The sequence below is a fragment of the Vanellus vanellus genome, assembly GCF_965231255.1.
Source record: "Vanellus vanellus genome assembly, chromosome: 3".
In the NCBI taxonomy this organism is placed as follows: domain Eukaryota; kingdom Metazoa; phylum Chordata; class Aves; order Charadriiformes; family Charadriidae; genus Vanellus; species Vanellus vanellus.
In genome coordinates, this window is record NC_138907.1 from 26,424,057 (window position 1) to 26,451,940 (window position 27,884).

Sequence of the window (27,884 nt, forward strand, 5' to 3'; positions counted from 1 at the left end):
AACCAGTAAGATGCTTTAACCAGGAAGCCAGGAAGGAGTCTAATCTGAAAAATCACATAGGCACCTGAAACACAGAAGACACATGCCCAAATCTTAAAGCCAAATGCTCTCACCATAGGCTGGTATGATGCATGATTTTGTACCTGAGGTGACCATGTACTAATACTTGTGTATTTTCCTCACAGAGATAGTAAAACTCCCCCTAAGGAGACAAAGCTTCTGCTTCCCCGGTGGCCCTCAGAACAACTGAGTGTCATATATAACCCACCTCGTTCATTGCTGGTTTATAGTCAGCAAAATTTTGATCAGTATTTCAACAGGCCCACATCCACACAGGTGCTGTGAGGGAGCACAAGGTTCAGTTTTTAGGACACTGGCCAACGTAGCAGAATCCACAGCAGATACCGCCAAGATCTCACAAAACTGCGCTTGTCTCCCTTTTACATTCCGTATCTCTTGATACTGAGCAGTCAGAAGAGGAAGTCCTTGAAATAAGACCAAACCCAGGGTTCTTCCTCTGAATAGGATTAAAAAAAATAAATTTAAAGTCAAAGCAAACCCTTCTCAAAATAGAGATCTGAGCAACTGTTAAGTTACTGTATACAGGGAAAAGAAGAGAAGCAGAAAGGCTGTAATTCTTTCCTTCCAACTGTACTTTGAAAAAAAAAAAAAAAAAAAAAAAAAAAATCAGAGGTGTGGCTTCTGCACCACTCACTGAGCCCAGTCAACAAGACATCCAGAGGTCCATCCAGCCAGGGTTTTTCAATGGTTCAGAAAGGAAAGTACAGTCTGCAAGTCCTAACAGGAGCTTAGGTTATCACAAGCGAGCCCACAACCAAGTGGCTTCCAGCCAGCAGAAGTTAAGGAATGAGGGGGACATTAAGCACCACACATTTGCTCAGCTGCTCCTAGACTGGGAGGTGGTTAAGAGTCTGAGGAACTAAACCATCAATTTTACAGTGTTCTTCTTTACAAAATATTTATTCAGAAACATAAGAGAGGCACAAACGAACAACCTGCTTTATCACATCTAAGAGATGACAATGGTATGTACTGAAGAAGGTCTTGGAGAAATTCACTATATTCATCTTATCCATCTATGTAACGCTCCACTCACTCCTTGAACTTTCCAATGGAAAACTCCACTTTAAGACAAGATGTGTGTTGTTTTTATTTGTTATGCTATAAATAACAGTTTCTGCAATATTATACAGTTCAGTTTCTAAGTCTATAGCTGAAGAAATTTCCGAAGTTTGGGGAATACTTTCAGTGCATTCTGCGTAGTCACTTCTATAACTTCTTCAACTGGAATTCCTTTAATTTTGGCAATATATTCTGCAGCAATATAAATATTTTTTGGTTCATTTCTCACCTGGAAAACAAAAAAAACAACAGACCAAGTTACAGATCCCTACAGATGAGAGGTGTTTCAGATTCAGTACATACTGACACAACTTCAGTCAGATTGTGGCATCTGTGACAGAAATTATGTGTATCCACTTGGTTTATGGTTGGACTTAATGATCTTAAGGGTCTTTTCCAACCTAAATGATTCTACGATTCTTGGATTATTTTCCCTTTTACCCATTCCTGGAATTTCTTCTCCTTTCCCAGCCTTGAGAACACAGACTTGCTCATCTCATAATTTTCATGTGGCAAACTCTTTTGTCCCTTGTCCATGCTTACACTTCTTCTCTCTCCCGTGCCAGTAACTAACCTCCGTAAGGTCTGGGTTTCGATATACGTACACAGAAGTCCCTCCCCCCATCATTTACCTGTTTTTCAGGCCCCAGAGCAGGAGAGTCAGTTTCTAAGCACATACTTTCCAGAGGTATCAGTTTCACAAGCTTCTGCTTCTTGAAGAAAATAAGACAGCTATTAAACACTTTATGCACTTAGACTTGTGGGGAAAAATACATGAAGGGAGGATATTCTCTGCATTTAAAAGCAATGTCAATGTCAAAAGACTTTGGTGCCACTGTCTGCATTTTATCAACAATTTCAGAATGGAAGCAAGAATACCAGGAGCTGCTCAAGAAGTCCCTTCAAATTAGGATTATCCTGTTTTCTAAATATCTGAAGTACTATTGTCTAAACACTGAATCCATTGCTGCTTATTAAATCATGTAGTTATAGTCCACAACATAGCCTATATTTAGAGTTGCCAATACAATTTTAATTTGCTGTTTTTCTGTATATATATTATTTGTGTACCTTTTTCCCATATCTGCTTTTACCCCTCAACCCCAGTTTGCTTTCTTTTCTCCAAGTTCCTTACCTCATCCCCATCTATATCCGTCCCTTACACCCCCTCCACTTGAATCATGCCTTTTCCTTTCCTACATTTCCTGAGCTTATCACAGAAAGCGATGATGATGCAGGATGGAAACAGACCGCTACTCCAAAATAAGAAGTTAGCATAGCTTGCAGCAGCCCAGAGTAGAAATTAAGAGAGCAGTCTCATCAAATCAAGGGCTGAACCTGACCAATACCATCTTTAAGCAATTTAGCTGCTTCTTTGCTGGACATACCTTGTGATAATCACAATTTTTCAAATGTCTGTAACTTAGCCAATTGTGAGCAGATTTCCTTTGGCACAGAAAAAGACAGAAACTAGTCCTTTTCCACATGTTATGTCCCTAGTCTAAAACAGTATATTGAGAGAAGTGTTCCAATGAAGAGTTCACCAGAAACCACGTTAAAATGAGAGAAAAATGCCTATTTTCTTAACCCTTGTTTCTCAGGAATAGCTCAACTGTTTTAGCCAAAATTTCCCCCCAAAAGTCTACTTAAGGTAAAAGCCCCAGATAGAAATTTAGCCAAAGTAAAAACGTGCAACACTATAAGCAACTGAAACTTCTATGCAGAAGCGTCAGGTGAACACAACTAGCAGTGAGTACTGCTAATCCCACTTCAAACTGTACAGACTTAAAAAAACAAGTATATTCTTGAGCTGCACAGTTAAAACAGTTGTGTTTGTCGTCATTATAAGCTGTCAGCTATCACCTGCAATCCCCAAGCACCAAAAAGGTGCAAACCCCTTTAAATGTTACCTGTTCACTCCTTATAATGGAAGGAGGAATGGAGAAGAAGTATCCAGCTTTCACCCCTTCCATCGCTACAGATGGCTTGCCATCAAATGCATGGAGCAACACCTTTGTAGCACCTCAGAGAAGAGAAGCAAACCAAGTCATTAGCAGTGTTTACAGTAGGTCTGCGATGTCAGCTTCCAATGAGACCTTGGTCCCATAAAGAATGAGTGCAGAATCTCTGCACTATTCCTCCTAAGTTTCCTGTACACAAACTGATGTGAGAACATGGCACAACTGAAGAAATTCTGTTGACAAAAGCGACAACGGAGAAAATGCATTAAAAACATACCTTGTTCCTTTAAGAGATTAATCGTTGGTCTTCCAGCTGAGCGGGAATGAACATTTCTGCACAGCAAGGAGAGGCCTGACATTAGGAAATTCAGCAAAATACTTTTTTTTGTAAATACAAACAAACTAACAGCAGCTTGGGAAGAAAATAATTCATCTGTATTGCATCTTTTATCAGGAAAAAAAATCTAGAGACATATATATATGAATGATTTTAGCTACAGTGAAGATATAGCAACAACATAGCAAGGACAGGACACAGAAGACCACTGTATTCAAGTGCAAACATAGGGGAAATTCTATAATTAAACCTCAGACTGGAGACTGACAGGACACTAATGCCAGTTTAATCCATTTAAGAAAAGTTCTGTGGGCTCTTAGTAACTATAAATCCTGGGAAATATTTCCACGTTACTGAGATCTGGCAAATTCTCCTACTTGTATAAACAAAACCTACAAAGGCAAATCCAGTCTTCTCGCTAACTCAATCTGCTTGATCAAAACCTGTCTTTGTCCTTCCTTCTGTTCATCCGTGGTGGCAAATCTGGGAGTGAAATCTAGTCCAACCTACAGTGAAAGAAGAAAAGTGAAAAAGTTTTACAGACCTAATGCTTGACTAAACCACAATACCATATATAAAGACAAAAAATGCTTCAAAACTGCAAGGCATTTCAAAATATATACACTAGAGACTGCAATTAAAATGAGCTCAACTGTAGCTTAACTCAGAAAGAAATCCGTTCACAACCATAAGCTTTTCAACTATGAAAGCATTTGTGGGCAGACAGTTACTAACAAGTGTATTTAACATTTTAATCTGTAACTGCTGCGTTTTATATTCTATTGCATATTACTTCAGATTAAATCTCAAATCTGGATTTCCAATACAAGACCTGAACCTGCAGCTTCAGTCCTATCTCTAGCAAAAATTACCCATTAATTCTATACATTTTTTGATTTAAACATGTTCAGACAAAATTTAAAGTTTGTCAAAGCAGCCTGATTCACAGTTACATGAACCAAAGTCCTTGACACACAGTACAAGAACAACATGGCAAGTTTAGCAACAAAGCTCTGCCAATAACTGCTTTTTCTGAAGCCAGTGCAGAACCAGACATAAGTCCCTTTGGTACCAACACACAAAAAAGGCACAGACTCGACTCTATAGCTTTCAAGCCTCAGTTAGTTTATAAACAAACGTAAGACAACAGACAACACATGGATACAGACAGATGAGGGATCACAAGAAAAAAGGACTGTGCAAGTCAGTGAGGTGTACTAAAATCATAATTTAACCTATCTTTGTCAGGGAAGAAGGCAGGAAGGATCCAAATGAGGATAACAATGTGACCTAATGCTTCACTGTGCCAGAGAATACGTCAAAAGACATTCAGGTATAAGACAATATAACATAATTATGCAATTCTTTCTGCTAAATCCACCAGCACAAATACCATCTATTTCCTAATGATGATAATGAAGGACAAGAGGGAATGAGGTAAATCTATGAAGGAAAGCACATTAAGAGTTCACTAAGTTTATTCACCAAGTTTTTGCAATTCTGGTGACAGATACTGCTGAAGACATTTAAACAAGTTACGGAATATTACTCACTTCTCCGATCCCCACCAATTTCTCTTTGTAGAGTTCTATAAGCGGCAACGCGGCATCCAGATCCTGCAAGAACAAATTAACGATGCAGCCCTCGCTGCCCTTAAAAGATGGAAGGGGTATGAACTCAGCATTATGATTAAATTTGCGTTTCCTTCATCGTTCTTAAATTCTGTACTTTAAAACTTGCTATTACCATGAGCTGTGCAGTCAGGCAGATTATAGAAACCTGCAAGATATCCCTTCTTTACTTAACGATCCTTCATTTCAAGTTATCTTTCTACAGGAGGTAATTAACACAAGGCCCGTAAAAAGCCTGGTAACATTAAATGGCTACAGACAGCTCTCCAAGTTTTTCAGGCTAATGGCCTTCCACTTCCCATGCTAACAAAGGGGCATCTGCAGCCACACACACACGTGCTGTTCGCTGTAAGCAAACAGCACTCACTTGGGATTCTTAAAACTGTTTCACTGCAGTAATACGGCCAGATGACTCCAGTGAACCATCCACTTTAGGAATAACACGGACAAATGGAAGTGCTACGAGACCTTGGGATTTGGTCCCTTAGGTCTTCTGCATTACGGAAGCGCAGAAAAAAAATATCACTGGGCAGATCTGAAGTTCAATCAGGCAGACCAGAGCATGCCGTCGATCCGCCCTGCGCAGTCCCAGCAGTACTTTATAGCTGTGCTAACATAACTTGCCCGTGTTTTACCTTCAAAGTGACGCTGCGTTGCTCCTCCGGCGAAACCTCTTGAACGGGGTGAACTCCCAGGCACGGCCAAACCAACCCTGGGAACCTGGACGCGGGAACGGGTACCAGCAGTGTGAGAGACCACAGAGAAAGCAAGCTTAAAGCCAAAACGAATGGCCGGCCCCAACCAAAGAAGAGGGCGGCACGTCCCCTGCCAGCTCCCCACGCCGCCAGTGGCTCCCGCCGAGGCACCGACCCCTCGGCCGGGACTCGGGTGGGCGCCGGCCATCCCCCCGCCCCGGCTCACTTCGCACCTCTCGGAGAGCGCCACGACGCTTCGGAACTCCCCGGCCTGCTCCGACACCACCACCAGCGCCGACACCGCCGCCTAATGCAGACAGAAACCCCGCCCCGCTGAGGCCAGGCCGGGCGGTGGGGCCGGGGAGGAACGGGGAGAGAGTCGCTGCCGGCCGCCTCACCTGCTCCGCCGCCCGCACCACGGCCGCCACGTCCTGCAAGAGACACGCACCGCCTTAGCCGCCGGGCCGGGCCGGGCCGGGCCGGGCCACTACCGCCACCCCCTCCCGCCCCTCTGCGCCTCACCGTCTGGAAGCAGGGCGCGGCGAGATGGCAGTGGCAGTCCACCGGCCCCACTGCCGCCGACGCCGCCATACCGCACCCGGGGCTGAGGGGAAGAGGCAGGCAGACGGCGGGTTCCGCTTCCGGGCCGGCATTTTCCCTGCGTCCGAGGCGGGAAATGGCGGCCGGCCCAGCGCCGCCGTTATTGCCGCCGCCGGAGGAGGCGGGCGCAGGGCCGTCACCGCCGCCGCCGCTCAGCCCGGCCGCCGCCGCCGCCCGGCGGGACCTGCGGGTGCGGTGCTGCTCGCGGCGCGGCCTAGGCGAGGTGATGGCGCTCTGCGCCCCCTTCGTGCGGGCTCTGGCCCAGGGGCAGCCGGGCGGGCCCGCCGCCGCGGAAGACGCGCTCTGGGTGAGGCGGGGAGGGGGGAAGCGGGGAGGCCCAGTGCTGCTGGCCTCGTCTCTGGGCGATTGTGCCCGCTCCTGCCAGGGGTCCGCCACAAGGGCGGGGCGTCCCGTGTTGTCAGCCCCTTATGTCGCTGTTTGCCCTGAGGTGGCCAGGGCGGTGGGGCGGGAGGGGCCTTTCCAGCTGTGGGTGTTGTGTCCCTGTCCCTGTGCCCGAAGGATGGCTGCCCAAGCTCTCCCGTGTCTTGCAGAACTTCGAAACGGCGGTGCGGGAGAACGTTACCATTAACGGGCAGCCCTGGGAGGAGACTTCGGAGGGCTCCGAGCTACAGAGCGGTATGTGTTGGTTTCCATCCGTTTCCTGCTGGGTGGTTTGGGTTTGGTTTCTGCGTGTGGTGTTTTTGATGGGGCAGTTTTTCCCCCCAGCTGTGTGTGGCAGTAAGGACGGTCACGGAGCAGGTAAGGTGGGACTGTAGCTCAGATGTGCCCGTGTAAAGATCTGAAGCGCTGTACTGTAGGAGCACGATTCTTACAGAGCAGTGTGCATAAACGAAAAGAAGAGTAACCAAGATGTGTAGGGACCCGTATCCCAAGGGAAAGGGAAAGTGCTTTCTCTGTGGAACCGTTGCTTGTTTGACACTTCTGTCAAGATTCTTACAGATCTTGAGGCACGAGTTTTAGCTATCACTGGTATGGTGCCTACCTGACTTAAAGGATCTGCTTGTGACTACTAGAGAAAAGTAGCTTAGAGACTCCAAAAGTGTCTGATAGTAACACGGGAAAAATAAAAGGTTTCACTAAGTTTAATAGCAGTTGTCTTGTCAGAAAGTCTACAGCAAGCCTTTAGAAAGTTGGTGTTTCAAAGCAAAATTTTTCATTTGGGAGGTTAGGAAAAGAGCCTGTTCTATTTAATCAGCTTCTTTTATTAGAACAAAGGGTGTATTCAAAATTTAATTGAATAGGGTAAGTTTAAAGCTAGAACACTGCAGCGGGATCCATATTTGGAGGCTTTTCAGCCCCTCTGGGCAGTCATTTTCTGCATTTGACTGCCACGTTGGTGATAATTTTCTTCCCTGTGGCCTGTTGGAATTTCTTTTACTGCGGCATACCTGTTGGCTCTCATCCTTTTGCTGCACACCTCTGAGAAAAGCCTGCCTCTGTCCTTTCTAAAACCACCCTTCAGATAGCTGAGGGTAGCAGTTAAATTACCCCCTAGCCTTCTGTTTTCTAGGCTGAACAAGCAGCAGCTCCCTCAGCTGCTTCTCATATATCATGTACTTCAGATGCCAACCCTCTTGGTGTTCTTCCATTGGAATTGCTCCAGTATTCAATGACTTGGTGTACCAGCGCATCGAAGCTAGGGTGGTATGGTCCGAGTAGGTGAGAATCCTGGCTGGATCATTGAGCTCAGAGTGTAGTGTTTAATGGTCCATACTTTCACCTCAGGGCTGATTACAAGCAGAGTTCTTCAGGTGTCCGTTCAGGGACTCATTCTTTTTTATGTCTTTGTCTGTGACCGAGGAGGAGATGAAAGATGCCTTCACCCAGTTTGCAGCTAGCATCAGGCAGGCTGGCATGTAGTGAATATGCTCGAGGGCAGGCCCATTCAGGTGAACATAAACATGCTGGAGAAACACGTCTATGGGAATCTGATTAAATTCAACAAGGACAAAAAGCAAAGCCCTAAGTCTGGGAATGGGTAACCCCCTGCAGGGGTACAGGGTGAAAAGGACCTGGAGGTCCTGGCAGGCTAACCCTGAGGCAGCCTAGTATATTGTGTTAACAGCAGTGTAGTCAGTAGATCCAAGGAAGTGATTATTTGCCTTTACTCTGCATTTACTAGAGTACATCTGGCATAGTGCACTTATTTTTAGACACACCCCCCCAAGTATAGGGAAATTGTTGATAAGCTGGAGTGAGTCCATCAGAGGCTGCTAAGATGGTCGGGAGAGTGGAGCACTTGTGCTATGAATTGATACTGAAGGAACTGGGCTTGTTTAGCCCAGAGAAGACAAGCCAGCCTTCTACTACCTATGAGGTTACTGAGAATATGGAGCTAGGCTGTTTATTGAGGTGCACAGAGGCAAGGATCATAAATTAAAAGGGGAGGTTCTGACTTAATGTAAGGAAGTAATAATTCGCTATTGGGGTAATTCAGCATTGGAAAAGGTTGCCCAGACAACTTGTGTAGTCTCCAGCACTGGAGGCTTCCAAGAACCAACTGGATCAAAAGTCCTGAGCAACCTGGTTTGGACTGGGTGTTGACCCTGCCGTGAGCAGGAGGCTTGAGTCAGGAGAGGCCTCCTGAGGGCCCTTTTAGCCTGAGTGATTTTGTGCTAGGGGACATTGGCCAAGATCTCTTCCTATTAGGAAACCCTAATGGTATGTGTGATGTTACTATTTAATATAGAAATTAAGTAAATGCTTATCATTATTGCTATATAGTCATATATTTATATGTAATATATACAATATCTTTATTATCTGTGTGTATATTGGCGTCTTGCGCACTGGGTAAATGACCGCGCGTTGGGACAATAGTAGTGGAGATTCTTGGTAGTCTGATGTCCAAAGAAAATTTCAGTGTGATTCATTTTCTCTCCTATGTTAACATTAGGTGCTCTTTACCTGTAACTTGATGTACGAAGCTGAAAATGCAGAACTAGCTATGGAGAAAGAGCTCCTTAAACTGTTTTTTGCTCAGGAACCTTCTGCAGTTGTTATTCTAGAATAATAAAACTTCAACTCCTTTGACTACAAAGTCAAAAATGCACTGGTCTTGCGTTGCAAAATGCTGAACTGATTCGGGCTCACTTCAGTAATTCTAGTTTGTTCTTGAGAGGATTTTCTTAACAGGAGAACTTTCTCCAGATGGATATTATTTTCAGTAAGTTAGCCTTTGTCTGTACAAGTCTAACTTTTTGCAAGCTGAGATATTGTCATCTTCCTGCAGCTGGTATAAAGCAGGTGTAAGGACTGTATCATGCTTTTTAATTTGATGTAAATTTACTCATTTGCCTATCTGTGATCCAGTTTGAATCACCAAGTGATCTGGCATTTCGTGCCTTCGGTGTTTACGTTGACCAGGGGCTCAAGTCTTTCCTCTCTATACTTAAATGATTTCATAAAACAAACAAAACAAACCCACAGACTCTTAAAACCTTGATTTTGCCTTTCTGAGGTTTACAATCACCTGATTCTGCACAGATTGACCGAGAGAGGGTGCTCAAAATCCATTCTTTACCACTAGTTTTTTTTCTATAACTCTCAATTTTTATAGTTTATAATGATGGCATGTGCAGGACTGTGCAAGCATTTACTTGTCTACATTCTGAAACAACTTTTAAAATACTATCTCAAGCTTTTAAAATTGTTAAGTTTGATTGCAGTCTTGGAGAAGCTGCATACCTGTAGTAGGGTAGCAGTAGTCAAAACACTTCAGTCAAGAGCTGAAAACACGTTCTTGGTATTTAGTCTAATCTTATAATTGGAAAAGCAAGCAATGAAAGTTAGCTCCTACCAGGTACAGTCTCTTGGGCCTCAGATGTTGAAAGCAGACATGTTTGGGGTTTTTTGCAAACTCCATATGACTAGTAATTACAGATGTCCTCAGGATGCAGAATATTTCCGGGAACCAGGTTTCATTAAGGTGGCATTATATGTTCTCAAAACTTCATAGCTGGATTTTAAAATTAAACTGTGTATCTGTGCTCTATATCATATAAAATCAATTAGGCTTCAAATTACTGTTTGGACATTTGGTGTTTGTTGAATGGTTGTGAATTACACAGATTAAACCTGCTGCATCTTGCACTGCTTTTCATCAGTTGAAAAACAAAGTATTTCAAAAGATAACCATTTATTTGTGAGGCTTTCTTTGTGAATTCAGAGTTCATGGAAAAATACTCTTTGGTTTTATTTCCCAGGTGCTTGCCCACCTCCCCCAGCCCACCCCTAGCTCATTTACTTCAAAAGTAACTGGCCATTATGGAGTTGTACTCCAGTTTCTATGTTGCCTTAACAAGGAGATCCAAAGCAGATATATTACCTCTTAATTGATAATCATGCATGATTTATTATTTCGGATCTAAAACTGTCTTTTTCCTTATACCTTTGTCTCAAACTAAAAAAAAATATAGAATTCCTGCAGTAACTTTGTGTGCTTGTCATTTTTAGGTTCCAGCATCAAAATTCTTGAAGATCAATTTGATGAACTAATAGTAGAGACAACAACAAAGCGTAAGAAGTGGCCTAAAAAGATACTGACACATGCTATCCAAACCATGAAAGCAGAGCAAGAGATGTTGGTGAGTAAGCTAAGATTTTCAGAAAACCTTTGCATATAGTAGCCGCTGACCACATGTAACTTGAAGAAATAAATCATCAAGTGTTGACCTTTAAGCTCCTTCCCATAGTTGCTTTTGATTCTTTGTCATATAATGAAATTGTTTCTTTGCATTAAGTTGCTCTTCAGTAAAATGAGGGTTACTACAAAGTGTTGTGGCTATGAGTGGATTGGGCCTGTGGCACAGTTCAGCAAGTCACTTAAGCAGATTGCTTCAACATGATGACTCATGATTTACAAGCCGGTATACATCTGTTTATCTTGTCAAATCTTGAGTTTCTGAAATCCTTGGCTGAAGGCTGGTTGAAGTACTAAATGTTATAATATATACAGAGAAATATTATCATGTGCAGTAGACGACTGTTAAAAAGATGTCTGTGTTTTCCTAAGTGCTTTTGTTGAGCTAGTGACTACTTTAAGTACTTTCATTACTGAAAGTAAAAAAAAAAATGCATTAATGAATGGGTGCAGTAATTTCTCTGGTTTTTTTGACACTGAATGAGAAGTAATTACTGGCATTAAACAACCCAGTCACGCCCTTGGTTGCTAAATTTCTTCCCTGAAGTTGCGTTAGGCCTCCCTTTTGCTTACCTGCTGATTAGTTAGGAGTCAATTTTCTTTGGGGGAAAAAAAAAAACGGACAAGAGGCAATGGGCACATGTGGAAATACAGGAAATTCCATTTAACTGTTTAAAAAAAAAAAAAAAAAAAAAAAAAAAAAAACAAAACAACCAACTGTGAGGGTAGTCAAACACTGGCACAGGTTGCCTAGTCTTCATCCTTAGAGATACTGATGGAGATACTCAAAACCTGACTGCATGACACCCTAAGCAACCTGCTATAGTTGGCCCTGCTTTCAGTAGGGGGTTGGACTAGACCACCTTTAGAGGCCCTTTCCAACTTCAGCTATTCTCTGATTCCATACTAAAGAAGATAGGGATTTTTTTTAGAAAGTTGTTTAAGAGCTTGCATTGCAATTCTAAGGACTATATTTACAAAAGTAACTCTCTAGGTTAGCCAGGCATAGATGATTTACAGTAAGTAAAAGTGCATGGGTATATATTTGTCTTAAACCTGAGATATTTTCTAACATACATTGCCTTTTGTGATCTCTCTGTTTTGTCAATATAAAACAAACAAAAAAAAATCAACCAGAATAAAATATGCCATTGCATAACACCAAGATTTAACAAGAGCTTTTAATCTTTCTGCAAAAGGAAAACTATGTTCTACCTGAGTCCCAAAGTAGATAAGTTATTGAGAATGCCTCTCATGCTACCTTTTTTCCGTTGCTGATCTCTTCAAATTTTACACCACCACAATTATTATTTTAATTAAAAGGGTCTATAAAATTAGAAAGTTTTTAGTTTATCTCTGTAAATGAAGTGGGTTATTTTTTCCCCCTCAGCTATTTCTGCAAAGGTACTAGTGGCTTTTCGACTTCTGAGGAATTTTTGTGTTCTTTCTTGACCCTAGCTACTCCTGTGAAGCATGTTTTCTGAGGCATAAAGAGCAGCTATGAAGACGTGGTAATTAACTGCAGTTTATCTGGAGAGAACCACTCATTTAGTGTGGTCATCTCCCTATAATTGCCAAAGCAAGAGATCGTCCTGTAGGTTTTCAGTCAACACGTTTATATTTGAGGATAATGCAAGCAACGTTTGTTCTGCTTGGAGCTGTTACTGTAAACTTGCTAAGAAGATGTGTGAACTGTGAAAAATTTGCTTTGGTAAAAACTGCAGGGAGGAATAATTACCTTTCCTCCTACTTGTTTCTGGTTGAAGAAGGTTGAGGGACAGCTCCTGAAGAGGAGAAAAATACTAACTTGCAGATGATACAACTTACGTTTCCATGCCTTTGTTTTGTTTCCTTCTTCCCCAGTAGTTGCTTCTAATTCCAATTTTAACATAACTAAATATTAGTTGTATTTGTTACTTATTATTAGTTAATTTAATGTCACAATTAACTGATGTCAAGTCACAAGGCTCACAGTAGGACTAAAGAGCCAGAGAGCCTGGTCTGTGAAGGAGAGTGTTCTTATTCATGCATAAGTAATTGCAGGGCTAGAATGTTGCCATTTAAATAGTTTTCTTTTTCTTAGCTTTTTGTCTTAATGTACCCTTCGTTTGAGTTTGCTCCTCTGTGAAAGCATACTGGTTTTGTGAATGGCTCCTTAGAAGCCAGAGCATCTCTTTTTCCTCAGGGGTGCAGCAGGTGGCAATGCTTCTTCCAAAATGCTTGGATTTCAGTTTAGTTCTCATGCTTTAACAATTAGAATTCTGCAAACTAAAGCTGATTTTGGAGACATTTTTGCAGTGAACTTCAACCATAACACTATTTCCAGTAACTGTGTATCTATACGTGTACCTCTAATACATTCTTTATCTAAATAATTCCACCGCCATCTCATGGTATTAGCCTTTCTCCATTGTTCTGACTGCTCTGTGTATATTAGATATCTATTAAACCAAGAGGATATTTCAGAATTTTTCTTTTTTTTTGAATACGCAGAAGCTCTACCAGCCTTTTGTAACACCAGAAGAGATAAGATCACACCCTTCTCAAGGTAAAGATTTCATGGGGAGGGCAACTGTACTGAGGAAACACTGCCTACCTTGCTGGCTAGCTGTAGATGTTTAAAGAGCTTTCTGTAAACTTGTTTAAAATTATTGATTGTTTAAATCACTAAATAAACTAGCTAAAAGTCTGTCATAACTGAATGTATTGCAGCATCAGTTTGTTGCACCCCTTCTAAGTGCTCTCTGCTGTTACGCACTGTACTTAAAGGTGAAAGCTGGCCACTGTGTGGGTATTGGGCAGAAATTGTTCCAGAGCTACACTCAGTATGTTTTCTTACTTCTTTAATCACCACTAGTGGAGGCCAGATGGGGAACTAGATGGATTGCTGACATTATACTTTGACCGTTCTTGTGTTCCTTTTACATGAATACTAGAAATGCTTCAGTCTCTCTTCCTAATCAGTCAGTTTCTTCAGGGAATTGAAAGCAGTTGTGTGGTACTCAGTGATGGCAGTGTTGACTCTCCTAACTTGCAAAGTAGGCATCAAATTTTGTCCTGCCTGTGTCATTTCTAAGGGTTGATGAAGAAACAAAACTGCAAACATTGTAAGTTTGCTACACGCTTTTGAAAGATTCCTTATATGAACTCCTTGGAACAAGGTGATGTGTTTTGCAGTTGGTGATCAGGATGTGATTTTTTGAGGGTGGACTTAAGAAATTGAAAGTTTTGTCTTGTCCGTTCTCAACTATTGAAAAATGACAGAATTTACCAATGCTGTTCTAAGTTGAGAAGCATGGTTACAGAACTCCCACTATGGATTACTGTGCATGATGTAAAGGTGGTGTAACAAGCAGTGGTGTTCAAGTTTGAGAAGCTGAGCTTAATCTTCCAGTTCTCACCCTGCTGATCTGACTTCACTCTGAGCATCATTTCCTCTTTGTAAACAGGAGACATTGCTTCCAGAAGTGCCAGCCTGTGCAGGAAAGCAGCTAACAGGAGTAGTAAAGAGTGTCACTACATATCTGGGTTTCTTTTGGTTTCTGATGACCAGATCTGTCTTTTTCTGATGTGAAATAACTACTTCTTGTCAGTTAGTAACAGCTTACACTATGGTATTGCCTTCTAGGTTTGGTAACAGCAAAGTCCTAGTCAAGATAGCATAGAGTTTGTGCTGAATTTTAGTATTATGTAGTCTTTGGGAAGTTTATGTGTCCCAGTTTAGCAAGTGCAGTGGCCAGAAACCAAAAATGTTTAGATTACTCAATACCTTTCGTTTCCTTTTTTTCGTTTCCCTATGTTTTGGAAAGCCTTGAACACTGAAGAATATAATGCTGTCCGTGTCAAGCTGAACTCCTGCAGGCAAATTTCATTTAACTGTGTGTCAGTTTTTCTGTATAACTGGAATAATCCAAATAATGATTTTTACTTTTACTGAACTCCCTTCCTTGCTGTTTCATAGGGTCATCAGTCTTCTAATCCCAGTACTCTACTCAAGAATGCTTCATTACGGACATATCCTTCTTTTAGAGAATGTCCATTCATAGGCCTCTGTGATGTGATTAAAGAGGCTGCTTTTGGACTGGTTTTCCTTCCAAACTCTGAATGATGGTGCATTTTAGCATCCATGTTCGTACATGGATTGTGCGTTTTTAAACCATGTGTGATCAGCACATTGGGCATGTGGACAGGCAATTTAACAAAACACCATCTCTTGCTGCTTAGTATGTTTCAGCAGAGGATCAGTGTCACCCTGTGTTAGAATACAGTGATTGGCAAACATGCTGATGATCAGTCAATGATACCAAGCTGTTTGGCGAGGTTGACATGCTGGAGGGGAGGGATGCCATCCAGAGGGACCTGGACAGGCTGGAGAGGTGGGCCCAAGCCAACCTCTTGCAGTTTAACAAGGCCAAGTGCAATCCCAAGCACAAATACAGGCTCAGCAGGGAATGGCTGGAGAGCAGCCCTGAGGAGAAGGACCTGGGGGTGCTGATTGTCAAGAAGCTCAACATGAGCCAGCAGTGTGCAATCACAGCCCAGAAGGCCAACCGTATCCTGGGCTGCATGAGAAGTGTGGCCAGCAGGTCAAAGGAGGTGATTCTGGCCCTCTACCCCACTCTTGTGAGACCCCACCTGGAGTACTGCATCCAGCTCTGGAGAACCCAACATAAGAAGGACATGTACCTGCTGGAGCGTGTCCAGAGGAGAGCCACGAGGACGATCCAATGGCTAGAGCACCTCTCCTGTGAGGAGAGGCTGAGAGGGTTGGAGCTTGTCGTGGTTTAGGCCAAATCCACCACTGGGGACCCGAGGGACCCCAGACGGGACCGACAGATGCTCCCCTCTGCCTCTCTCTTTGTAGAGGGGTAGAGGGGAGCATCTGTCGGTCCCGTCTGGGGTCCCTCGGGTCCCCAGTGGTGGATTTGGCCTTATCACTCTGAGAGAGTGAACACTGTCTGCACAATATGCAGTTAATTTCAGTTGTTAGAAGAGGCCCAGCTAAGAAGCGAAGTTACTGAACAAAATTGGTTCTGTTTTACCTCAAACCAGGACAGAGCTGTTCAGCCTGGAGAAGAGAAGGCTCCGGGGAGATCTTATTGTGGCCTTCCAGTACCTAAAGGGGGCCTACAGGAGAGCTGGGGAAGGACTTTTTACTAGGGCATGTAGCGATAGGGCGAGGGGGAAGGGCTTTAAACTAGAAGAGGGCAGGTTCAGATTGAACATTAGGAAGAAGTTTTTCACTTTGAGGGTGGTGAGGCACTGGCACAGGTTGCCCAGAGAGGTTGTTGAGGCCCCATCCCTGGAGGTGTTCAAGGCCAGGCCGGATGTGGCCTTGGGCAACTTGGTCTAGTGGAAGGTGTCCCTGCCTATGGCAGGGGGGTTGGAACTCAATGATCTTCAAGGTCCTTTCCAACCTAAAACATTCTATGATTCTGTGATTGTATGACTAACATCGTACCCTACAGCATGGCACTGGTGAAACCCTACAGGAAAATAATAGTAGTAGAGGGGAGGCTGCTTAGTTCCCAGGAACAGGCTTGCTTATCTGCTGATTTCAAGCTTTTGCTGATGGCATAGCATTGCAGACAGAATAATGGTGGACAACATGCAAAACAGTTTTATAGTAATTTAAAGAGTTGAACTCTTGAGTAAAGAATTAACTGTCAAAAATGTATATTGTGTTGATCTTACCATATTGCTACTGCCATCAAATATATGCCGTTTTCCCCCAATGTTCTGCACCTGCTTCACTGTTCCTGAAAGCTTCTTTTTCTGTCTTTTCTTATTAACCCAGAAGAATTAATGCAGTTCATGGTGTTTACCCTTGGTTCTTTTTTACTGTTGGTGTTAATGCTTGGAAAGTTAAGCCAGGAGAAAAATGTAGCCTTTACTGAAAAAGCTGACTTGTTGGGACATGTAAGATTATTTCCCCCCACCCTTTTTAAAATGGGTTTCCTTCATCTCATTCTCTCCACAGTTGTGTTTATTCTGCTTCTTGCATGCATTATCATCAGATGCAATATGAGCTTGAAAGGTTTGAAAACAGATCTTTTCTTTGCTTTTTTTTTTTCTTAATAACTGTTCTCTTCTTTTTTGTCAGATACTGTCTTTGTGTCTCATGTTTTATGTAAGCTGTAGGTTTTCTAATGAATAATAGTAAGGTATAACATACAAGCTGTTGTCCTCAATGCTATAACGAAAGGGATGTGTTGTAGGTTTAAGTTTTCTACAGGGACTCTACTGCTTTTCTGTCCAATTTCTAAGAAGCCAATAGCAAGTCTTGGAGGGAGGGAGATACGTTTCGGAAGTTTATTTGAGCTTTATGTTTTTCTGTAGATGCTTACATCGCAGATCTGAAGCAGGTGACTGAAATGGCATCCAAAGAGATCAGTGGGGCAATGAAGGTGAGATCTCTGTGTGATCCAAGAGGATCTTTTTTATTTTCTTAAGCTGATAATATGTCATGAAACAGGAGTTCTTGGTTATAGTTTTGTACAAAAAAGTCTGCTTGTGTACTTTGGAAGCAAGGACATCTTTAGGTTTGGACTGCTGAATATGTATCCGTAAAACATTCCCCCTCACATGGTAGTAAGGAAGATTACCCTGTGGCTATAGGAACTATTTTTTACAGAGATTTTGGAACCCACAGCATCTGAAAAATAAAGTATCTTTTGGAGACCTATGCAACTTCATATAGCACAGGACATTTATTACTTCAGTACCAGCTTAGATGTTTATTACTTCAGTACCGGCTTATACATGAACTGTGGTGTTCCTGTGAGACTCACTCAGCCTCAAGATGTAGTGAAGGAACATTTAAACTTGGTATACTCTTTGCATGACTCTTGAGTGCAGACCCTAGTCACTGTTAGACTGGTAGCTCTCAGTTTCCAACCTTCACCTGCCATCTTAAGGATCATCTGTGCAGACACTGAAGCTTTTGTGCCTGTCAGATCTAATTAACGCATTTCATTCATTGTAACCATTACTTCTCCCATGTAACTTGAGGTATTTGGATTTGGTTTTGCAGTCTCTCCCGGCGCTAATAGAAAGAGCAGAAGGTTTTTCCCAAGCACTAACTTGGCAACCAACCTTGGAACTCAGCAAGCTGCGGCAAGAAGTCTTTGCTGGTTGCAAGGCAAAGGAGGAAAGTAATGTCCAAAATTTCACATCACCAGTAGAAGTCACACCAACAGACACTGCTATCAGTAAAAATTCTTGTGTTTTGCTAAAAAGAAAAAAAGCTGCAAATTCACCAGAAAGAAGACGTTACCCACTTCGACGGAGGAAAATTACTCTCAGCACATGAATTTCTTATTTAGTATTTTCAGATGGGAAACGCGGTTGTACTCTTGTTCAGTGTGCTCAGTCTTTTTTTCTTAAACTTTCATCTCCCCTCTGATTTTAGTGCTATACATGGGAGCTTCCTTAATTATTTAGTCTTCAATCCTTTTAAATATTTCTATTTTTACTGTCACACTGATGGTATATGAAAGCCTACACGTACCGGTAGCATCTGATATCTAGGAAGTATATTTGCTGATTAACTCTAATTTTTTTTGCTCTTTTATTACAGCATTTAGCTTGAGTCCTCGTGCTTCTCAAAGTTGTGCGCATGCTTTATGTATGTGGGCAGTCTTTTAGTAAATCACTAAACTCTTGTTTACATTAAGCATATGCCTTTGTTTGTTACTGAGTCGGGTGGCTATTTTTTTTAATAAATAAATGAAAAATAAATTCACACCGGAGCATATTGAAAACACCGGATTTGATATAATGCTACAGTTTTTAGAAAATCCACACACAAATGTGACGTTGGTCCCTGCTAGTCCACCTTTCCTGCACTTAGGTCAAGTGGGCTTATTTAGAGTCATGTTTGTTTAAACTTGGATTTTTAGTAATTGTATATATTTACTTGCAGTGTGCTCTTCTGAAAAAGGATTCGACCATCCACATCTTAACCATCTGAGATTTTGTTTCATGTTGTCCAATTAGGCAGTCTGGGGGTTTCCTGGACAATATTTCTACACATTACAGGGTCTTGACTTGGGTCATGTATGCATTTGTGACATTTGACTGAGCTTTAAAGATCAGTATAGGCTACCAGTAAATAGTACTAAGTTGAGCTAGCTAGCTTTTTTTTTTTCTTTATGCATTAGTATCTAGACGATTGCACAGAAGTACTAAATTGAGCATTGTGCCTTAACCATTCATAACTTTTTCTGTTTTAAGATTGCATGTGCTTGCAGTAAATACTCATGTCTAACATGTAACCTATTTCTCACAGTAAATGGAGAGGTTTTTTAGAAGCTTTATTAATGAAATATACTGTGGTAAGAAGATGGGTCCAACTTAACGTCTAAGAGACTGAAAATTTTCAAGAAAACGTGTGACAGATTTTAGCATTTATTTTGTAAAGGTGAGCATCTTTACTGAGACTTTGTATATATAATCCTATGTAAATATTTGTTTCCCGTTGCTCTTGTATATACAAATGTGTGTTTTTATACAAAGTAAATTAAATCAATTAAGGAAGATCAAAGTTTCAGCTAATATTGTCAGTTCTAATCCTGGAATAGATGGTGACTGAACAGTGAGTGTACTTTAGAAGACATCTGTGTTAAATTTTGGCTCGAGTAACTGAAGTAGTTCCATTTACTGCCTTTGAACCCACAACTGTTATTAATCTCAGGGCTACAAAGCGTCTAATGTAAGAGAGGACAGGATGTGAGAGGGACTGGAGCGGCAAAGCTGTGGAATGTGTGACTGAGACGTTTTTTCACACAGCAACTTGCTCTTGTAGCAGCTTTGAGTACGCATGCTCTGTGCCGTGTTGAAATTCCCCACCATGGCTTTCTTCACCGAGATCCACAGATACTCTTTAGTCTGAGTCTTCCTAGACTAAGATGACCCCTGCAAGATTTTGCATGGCTACCATTGTAGTGTTGGAATGTTTTTTGTGTTAATAGGAAGATTCCTTTCTATTCTCTGTGAATAATTATAGGCAAGTACAGAAAACAGCTAGCAATAGGCACATCTCTTTGAAGAGGTACCATCACAAATGGCCAATGTAGGACAAATGTCTTAAGAAATAAGGAGCACCGTGGATTAAGACTTACTAAGCAAGTTAATGAATTCACCCTACAGTGCATGTTAGTGTTAAGAGATTGCAGAAAGGTTGGTGTGCACGGGATTTGAAGGAAGGGGGAGTGGATGCCCTGAGCTAGGGCAGTCGGCCCTTGTTCCGTGGTCCTGGTTTCAACCGCAGCTGGGTAGAGAAAGAAGACAAATGTGCCTGGAAATGCTGCCCCAATAAATAGTGTACAGAAGGATAAAGAAAAAAATCAAGATTCAAGTGCAGCGTATAAAACAGTGAATTTACAAATCTCTGATGGCTACTTATGGCCAAGAGGCAATAGAAGTTGTCAGAGGACCCTTTAAATGCAAGTTCTGTGATGAGCTAAACTCAACATTTGGATGTTATCTTTTTCTCAAATCATTATTAAAAATTTCTACAAGTAGATACCTGCAACTCACCGTGCCTGGGATCTGTTCTTCCAACTAGCAGAAATATATAAAATACTTCATTTTTTCCCATTCCAGTAGCCTTTTGTCCTTCAGTTAACTTTTCATAGAAATCAGCAGTGTTGTGCAAGACAAGCGTCTAATCGGGCTTCTACTGAAATGTCACAACATCCAAACTTCTTATTTTTAACTCGAGGCGAATTGGTATTGCATCAAGAAATGTCTGGTAGTTTTTCTTTATATAGCCTTCGAATTTTGTAAGACAGCTCAATGGTAATGGGTGCTTGGGAACATTTGAAGACTGCGTTTGAATTGCTTGACTTTCCGAGGCGGAACATCTCGCTGTTTGTTCATGTTTACTGTCAGCGATGCACCTATCGTTCCTCACAGTGGGCCAACCCTACCCAAGAAAAACTTGCAAATTGGAGCAGTATCCACACACGCTTTTGCTGTGTGTAGTTTCTGAATGAAGGGGATTACAAACAGCATGCAGGGAAGCTCCTCTTCCAGAATTCACGTGGACACTGACGTCTTTTTGGAAGCTTGGGCACGCTGGTGCTCTGAAACCCAGCTGTGATTCATGTGGTTCAGAAGAGCCGCACTGTGCTGAGCTGTGTTCAGCAGCTCTAGTCTGCATGTGTGTAGGCTGCTTCTGTGCAGACAAAAATCGCTGATAAACTGTCATTATAAAATGTAAACTCAGCTGACTAGACTGCTTTCTGGGCTTGTTTTCTGTCCTGCATAGAAACGCTGTGCCTTTATTGCTGCGTTACCTGGAATTACTGTGTAGGCATTTCTACAGATGTACCAGAGATAGCTTTAATACTGAGCAGAAACTTGTTCCCACAAGCAAATTTTGACTTTTCATTTCCTTTGACACTTTGAACAAGAGCAGACTGTACTCCGGCTCAAGGGGACCCTCCCTTGACTTGTCCCATACTTGTGGGATCCTGGAAACCTTACTCTACAGCTGCTGAGAGTTATTTGATAAAGTTGATATTCATTCAATATTAATAAATTCTTGGTAAGCTGCTGCTGCTTGTGCAGTTGCCATTAATGGCAGCATTATTCCTGGAACAGCTTTGTGTGGGGTCAATTTGAAGTCCCTCTGTGGAAGGGGGCGCTTTTTCCCCCGCAGATCACACTGAAGGGCTGTTGAACTATTTTGTCCACACGGTTTATAGATTTTGTTGCAAGAGAATATATCTGTTCCCTTAGCTTATGAAAATAGCAGCTTCTAGTCCTGTTTATTTCAACTGTGCTTAAGCTACGACGGCAGCAAGGAGCCTGGTGCTCTCTTTTTAAGCAACTGCATCAACTAAGTCTCTGCTTGTGTCTGTATTTCTACTCCTTTTCTTTAACTGCATGACGTGTAGTTAATGCAAGATTGGACTGTTTCAAAGGAGCAGTTGAGAGCAATTCACCCTCTAATCGCTCACTGCCTGGTGGCTAGGGCTGCCTTCCAGATGTTGGTTTGGATCCCCTCAGCTGGAGAGCATCGCTGAACCCACACCTTCTGCCGTCTCCACGAACACCCGCTTGGTGAGCATCCTCACGTTGGATGATGGAGGAAGATTGCTTGTAAAGAAACAAGGGGGCTGGGAACATCCTGTAAGGTGCTTGGGAGACCCAGTGCAGTCTGAGGACGCAGGTGGGGTCGGGACACTTGGGCGAGAGTGCCCACCCAAGTTGTGGGTCCCCGTGGCTGTTAGGGTGGTGAAGGCTCACAGGTACTGAGATGTTAAGAATGTGCAAAAGCAAAGGTGTGGGTAGCCTGGAAGATGGAGACACAAGCTGCTTTGAGGTGGGGAGAAGCTGGGGAGAAGCACTTCCCATCACAGAAGTCCTGCTCAGGCTTTTCAGTAACGCTGATGGTGCTGGAGCCTACCAGGAAACCTGTGGCAGAGCGCAGACTTTGGTTTGACTCTTGGACTCATGGGCAGCGTGCTTCTCTCACCTTCAGCATGAACTGTGAGCCAGATCTTCCTGAAAGGATAGTCTATATTTACTCAGTTTGTAAACTTTGTAACTTCATCTTCATCGAAGCTGGATGACTCAAACTTCTGGGGAAACCAGAAAAATAGGGAAGTATCCAATTTATTAAGATACCTGGGGCTTTATGACTGACTGCCCTGCAGTTCAGGGGGACTTCACCCTGCTCGCATGGATCTGCCCCCATGAGTTGAGCACAGCCGGGAGCGCTCATCAGTTACCATATACAAACGCATCTACGGTAGAGCAAGAATGATGTTAAAGTACCTGTTGGTGCAAACACCTTCCCTTCCTTCAGAGCGGAGGGGCCAAGATAATGGTGCAATTAAAATGTCAGGTTTGGAGGGGTAAAAGAAACATTGTTCAGCCTGTTAAAATACTCTCTGAACAGTTGAACAGAGAGATTTTTGTCTGCAGCAACTGTGTTTTCAGCAATCCCTGCCTGGCTTTGCCTTTACAAGAAGCCTGTGGCATTTCCTTATTATTTAAAGGAACAGGGTGAGTAGCGAAAGTGAAAATCGCTTTATCCCAGCACGGATGCCGTGTCCTCACGCCCATGAACCCCGGCTGAGCCGGGTGCCGCTTCGTTGGAGCTCACGCCGCTTTTAAGAGCCGATGTCGCAGAAGCGCGGCGGGCAGGAGCGGCCGGGGGTGAGCCGGCCCCGAGCACCGGGCGGGCTCCGGTCCGGGGTGGGGTGGCGTCGCGGGAGGGCTGGGACGGCTCCCGGAGGGGCCTAGCCCCCCTCGCTCTGCCACCGGGAGGAAATTTGGGGAGAAGAGAAACCGCGGGGAGGTTATTTCTGCAAGCGAAAGCACGATTCGGGACGCCCGGAGTGGGTGCTGGGCTCAGCCGCCCCCCCACCCCTCGGGGATGGGGCTCTCCGGGGAATTTTCAGGCAGCTCCTGCCCGGCAGCGCCGTGCCCCGGGGGTGCGGGCTTTCCCCCGGCTCCCGGGGGCTGAGCAGACCGCGCGCTCTCGGGGTCGGGGTACTTTTGCCGGCTCGGACCCGGGGCTGCCGGGGGGCTGGGGACGGGGGGGAGAGGGCGCCGTCGGTGCGGTCCCGGGGGTCACGGATCCCCCGTCGCGGCGGGGCCGCCGCCGGGCGCCATGTGCCGGCCATGCGGGCGGCGGAGCAGGGCGGTCCGGCGGGGGCTCACGCGGCGGGGCGGGCAGCGGTTCCGCCCCCGGACCGGTGGTGGCGGGGGGGGGGGGGGCTGTGCCAGGTGCCGGGGCGTCCCGGGGCGGTGCGTCCCCTGCCCATGTCCCGCTCCGCTCCGCCCCGGCCCGCCCTGCCCTGCCCTCCCCTCCTTTGCCACCCCCCGCGGGCCGGGGGAGCCCAGCGGCGCCCCGGGGCGGCTCCGCAGCCGGCGGGATGTCGTGCGCCGTCCCGGCGGCGGCGGGGGGCGGCAGCGGGCTTTCTCGGAGCGCGGCAGCCGAGTGCAGCCAGCAGGTAGGGGCAGGGGGGCAGGGCGGCGGGGCTGGGGGCGGTAGGCGGACGGGCGGGAGGGCACATGGGGCTGAGTCACGCCGGGCAGCGCCGCGTCGGGGGTGCCCGCTCCCCACCGGGCATCGGGCCCGTCCCTTCCCGGGAGGCGGCTGTAGTGCCGCCGCTTCCAGGTAGGAGAGCGGGAGAACGGGCGGCGGTGCGCGGAAAGCGCCTACCGCCGGCGGCGGGTTTATCCCGGGGTGGGGGAGCGGGGCTGCTCCGCCGGTAGCCGGTGCGGGCGCGGCGGCAGCGCGGCTTTCCCCCGCCGCCCCTCGCACCTCCGTCTCCGCGTTCGCGCGGGGGCGAGGCAGGTGTGAAATGCCGCCCGTCGGGCAGAGCGGGAGCGCAGGTCCCCACCGTGGGTGTCGGGGCTGCCCGGGTTCCCCCGTCAGAGGTACAGCGAGTGGCCGCGGGGCTCTGCGGTGCCCCCCTCGGGGCATCCCTGCCGGCTTCCACCCCTCCACCTCGGGCCCCACCTGTGCAGTGGGGCAGGGGGGTGCGCAGCTCTTGCAGGGACTGCGTGGTCCCTGGGAGGCCGGGGGTAGGTGCTGTGGAATTGGGACCTCATGCTTGGCAACCCTTAAACGCCTGACGTCGGGCATCTCCGTGCGCACCTTAAAAACCAGCGAGGTGTTTCTGGCTTATGTCTTCCAGAGTCATGAAGAAGATGACAGGAAGGTAAGGAGGAGAGAAAAAAATCGAGTTGCTGCCCAGAGGAGCCGGAAGAAGCAAACTCAGAAAGCAGATAAACTTCACGAGGTGAATGGGTACTTGATGTTTTGCAGGCACAGATTGGGTACCGAGTGCGGGACTTTACAATAAATGGGACTTCTTAAGCAGATGTGGGCCTGTCTGCACGCTAATCCATCTCAGAGAGCTATGGGTGTGAGGCAGAGAGACGTGCTGCAGGGTGCCTGGTCAGGAACCCCTGGACACCGATGCTCACGTCAGACGGTGCAACTTGAGAGACGTGGTCCTGCCCTCACCTCACCCGTCCTGTTTTGCTGTTCCCGTGACCACCCAGTGAACGGGATCACAGGGCTCCTCTGGGCTAAAACAAACCCATTTTCTTCTGGGTTAGCGTTAAGCTTGTCACGTTCGCTGTGGCAGTGGGTGAATGCTTGCTGCCTTAGGAGGAAGAAGGCAATGGAGGAGGAGACCATGCTGCTTAGTGGCAGTGCTGGCTTAAGTCAATTCTAAAACTATGGTGTGAGACAGAAATACCCAGTTGAAAAGGCTTCTTAGGAACTTCAAAACCTCCAAGCGTGAGAGCTCAGTTCAGTTAGCTGTTATACTTGTACGCTCTGATAACTAACAGTGGGTGTTTCCAAAAAAACCATGAAAGTAACTGATTCTTCCAGAAACTCTTAATACTTCTTCTCAATATCACAATGTGGTGTAGTTTTCTCATGTCCCCAGTGCAAACACTGGAGGACAGGAATCCCCTTTCTCTGGTTTTGGATGTTACCTCACACAACAGTGCTTTTGTTGCAGCCGGCACTCTTGGGGTAAGTGTCAGTTCTGCTGCTGCAATTGTGGCTGAGTCAGTCGTTCAGCTCTGGAGATTCAGCACAGGCTCTTCTCTTTCTCAGTGTGGAAGGATCTGCGGGCAATTAGCAGAGGCCAAGAGGGACAGCGTGGGGAATTTGGGGTTTGGTTTTTCCCAGATCTCCTCTGAGTCAGCGCCTGAGAAAGCCAGGTGCAGGGTACTTCTGGAAAGGGGTAACCCCTGGCTTTTGTGGAATCATTTCTGCGCAGAAATGATTCTGTGGAATCACTGCATTTTGCAGCCTCTTCGATGTTCCTCCTGGAGTTGAGGATCTTCCTTATGCTGGGAATCTTCATTCTTGGGCACGCAGGTTTTCCCAGGTGCAGGCAGATCTGGTTGAAGAGGCATTCATTCTTAGCAAGAATAATTTGATAGTCTCATCCCTGAAAATGGGACAGAGCAATGGGAGAGTAACGCTTTCTCCAAAACCAAACCCCATGGCGCTTGGGGCAACAAGAGGTGAGCAGAGCCAGAGTCAGGGGTGGGCAACTTGGCTGGAGTTGGCTACAACAACATTTTATTCTGTGGGCAAGAGGTGGTGGGTGGTGGAAGGGTGCGAGGGAGGGCAAGGGGATCCAAACACCTGCAGCAAAGGGCAGCAGAGGCAGTGCCAAGCTGCCCAGAAGAGCATTGCATGAGAGGCTCTCCCTGCTGCCTGGTAAACAGGCCTTTTAAGGCATGTGTAGGCTTTGAAGTTTGCTCTGAAGCTTTCCCAGGAAGGTGAGATTGAGTGGGTGAGTGTTGAGCCCTAGGCCAGCAGCGAGGTGCAGACACCGGCAGGTTTTCCGTGGGCTGGCTCTGAACTTCTCTTGTGTTTGGGATGAGAAGTCTTGACAGCAGGGACACTTGAAACATGCAGTTACCAAAAAATGTGACACGCGAGTCTCACATCCGTCATAGATGTATGCTGCAGAACATCTTAATAGCCGCTTATTCATTGCCAGAGAAGCCTTAGCTCAAAAGCAGCCTGGGTCAGGGATAACCAAGGCAGTGGTCAGGCCTTCTGGTGACACAGTGGGGTTGGAAACGAGCTGGCATGATGCTCCCCTCCTCCTGCTCTTGAGTTCCCAGACACCTGAGCAGGTGGCTACAAGCCCCAGTGAGGCTGGAGGAGCCCAGCTGCCACTGGGCGCGTTATGGCAGGTGTCTGTCTCAAGCAGCACTCTGGGTAAACAGCCTTTTCCTGCACTGGCCTAGAGCAGGGACCGCTCTTTCCTCACCAGCAATGCCAGGCACTGGGTTTTCCCGGTGCCTAGCTGTGCTTGGTGCTTTCATTTTCTCTGCTCTGACAGTGCAGAGCTGCCCTGCTTGGCCCTTCCCAGCAGAGGTGGCCCAGGACTGAAAGAGGCCACCACGTGGACGCAGCCACCCACTCCTGCAGCCCTGGGCTGCTGGGGAGCTCTGAGGGCCAGCGGCACCTACTGGTCTTCAGGGCCACAGAAAGAGTTGCAGAATGGTCAGGGCACAGGTCATGAAGCACTTGCCCTGTTCCAGCACCCAGGCTGTGTCTTTCTTTCCTTAGCATTTTGCACATTGTAATAAGAAACCACAAAGTTTTTCTACAGTTGCTTGAATATACTCAAGGTGGAAGCACTGAAAAGAATGTTTTGACTATGAGTAGGCTTTTTTTTTTCCCCCTCCTTCCAGGAATATGAGTCTCTTGAGCAAGAAAATACCTCCCTGAAAAGAGAAATTGGAAAGCTAACAGATGAAATGAAACACTTGAGTGAAGTGTTGAAGGATCATGAAAAGATCTGTCCGCTATTGCACTGCACCATGAACTTTGTGACCATACCGAGACCTGACCCGCTCACCAGCTGCCTGCCGAGATGAGAGCTCTCCTCGATCACCTTTAAATGTGATGCACAAAAGTGCCATTAACAGGGGAGATTTGAAGAACTGCCTACTTATGGTGCAGGTCTTCCATCGAAGAGGGTTGGATTTGACCATGCAGCTCTTCTCCACGTTGAAGTGTTATAGTCTTCTGAATCTCAGGAAAACACCAGTATGGAAAAAAGACAATTCAAAATGCAACTTCTTGTTTGGTAGAACCTTCGAGCCATGGTTTTGCATTCAGAAATGTCAAAGTGAGGTGCAGCCCACCATCATGCGATGGAATGTGGACAGGGAAAAGTACCGACCTTGGGCTGGGATGCCTTTCTCCCACACATCCACTGCCAGTAACCCTTTGTCACTTGTCATCCATGTATATCACCTTCTGGCTGCTGGTTTTTTTCTCTGAACAGGTTTGGTTAATAAAAGCAACATCCCATCTTTGTCATGTTCTCCACCTTCTTC

General features: G+C 45.3%; 3 protein-coding genes across 4 annotated transcripts; 2 read left to right on the forward strand and 1 right to left on the reverse strand.

Moving 5' to 3' along the window:
• Positions 1 to 959: 959 nt before the first annotated feature.
• On the reverse strand, positions 960 to 6,358 carry TATDN3 (TatD DNase domain containing 3; the record flags this gene model as incomplete). 2 transcript variants are annotated; one of them, XM_082481885.1, is made up of 10 exons in its annotated part: positions 960 to 1,372; positions 1,776 to 1,853; positions 3,054 to 3,166; positions 3,382 to 3,437; positions 3,838 to 3,947; positions 4,995 to 5,057; positions 5,708 to 5,792; positions 6,001 to 6,074; positions 6,166 to 6,198; positions 6,290 to 6,358. In XM_082481885.1, 10 exons carry the CDS (start codon positions 6,356 to 6,358, stop codon positions 1,229 to 1,231), a joined length of 825 nt encoding a protein of 274 aa, XP_082338011.1. In that variant the 3' UTR covers positions 960 to 1,228. The 2 variants fall into 2 exon arrangements, with proteins under 2 accessions (XP_082338011.1, XP_082338010.1); XM_082481884.1 differs by having other exon boundaries at positions 1,776 to 1,856.
• Positions 6,359 to 6,362: 4 nt separating this feature from the next.
• On the forward strand, positions 6,363 to 18,781 carry NSL1 (NSL1 component of MIS12 kinetochore complex; the record flags this gene model as incomplete). The annotated part of the gene is made up of 6 exons (XM_082480241.1): positions 6,363 to 6,674; positions 6,919 to 7,003; positions 10,844 to 10,974; positions 13,524 to 13,578; positions 17,370 to 17,437; positions 18,064 to 18,781. Coding segments are annotated over 6 exons (930 nt in total), but the record flags the coding sequence as incomplete, so codon positions are not given.
• Positions 18,782 to 23,923: 5,142 nt separating this feature from the next.
• On the forward strand, positions 23,924 to 27,851 carry BATF3 (basic leucine zipper ATF-like transcription factor 3; the record flags this gene model as incomplete). The annotated part of the gene is made up of 3 exons (XM_082480578.1): positions 23,924 to 24,001; positions 24,692 to 24,796; positions 27,234 to 27,851. 3 exons carry the CDS (start codon positions 23,924 to 23,926, stop codon positions 27,417 to 27,419), a joined length of 369 nt encoding a protein of 122 aa, XP_082336704.1. The 3' UTR covers positions 27,420 to 27,851.
• Positions 27,852 to 27,884: the final 33 nt, after the last annotated feature.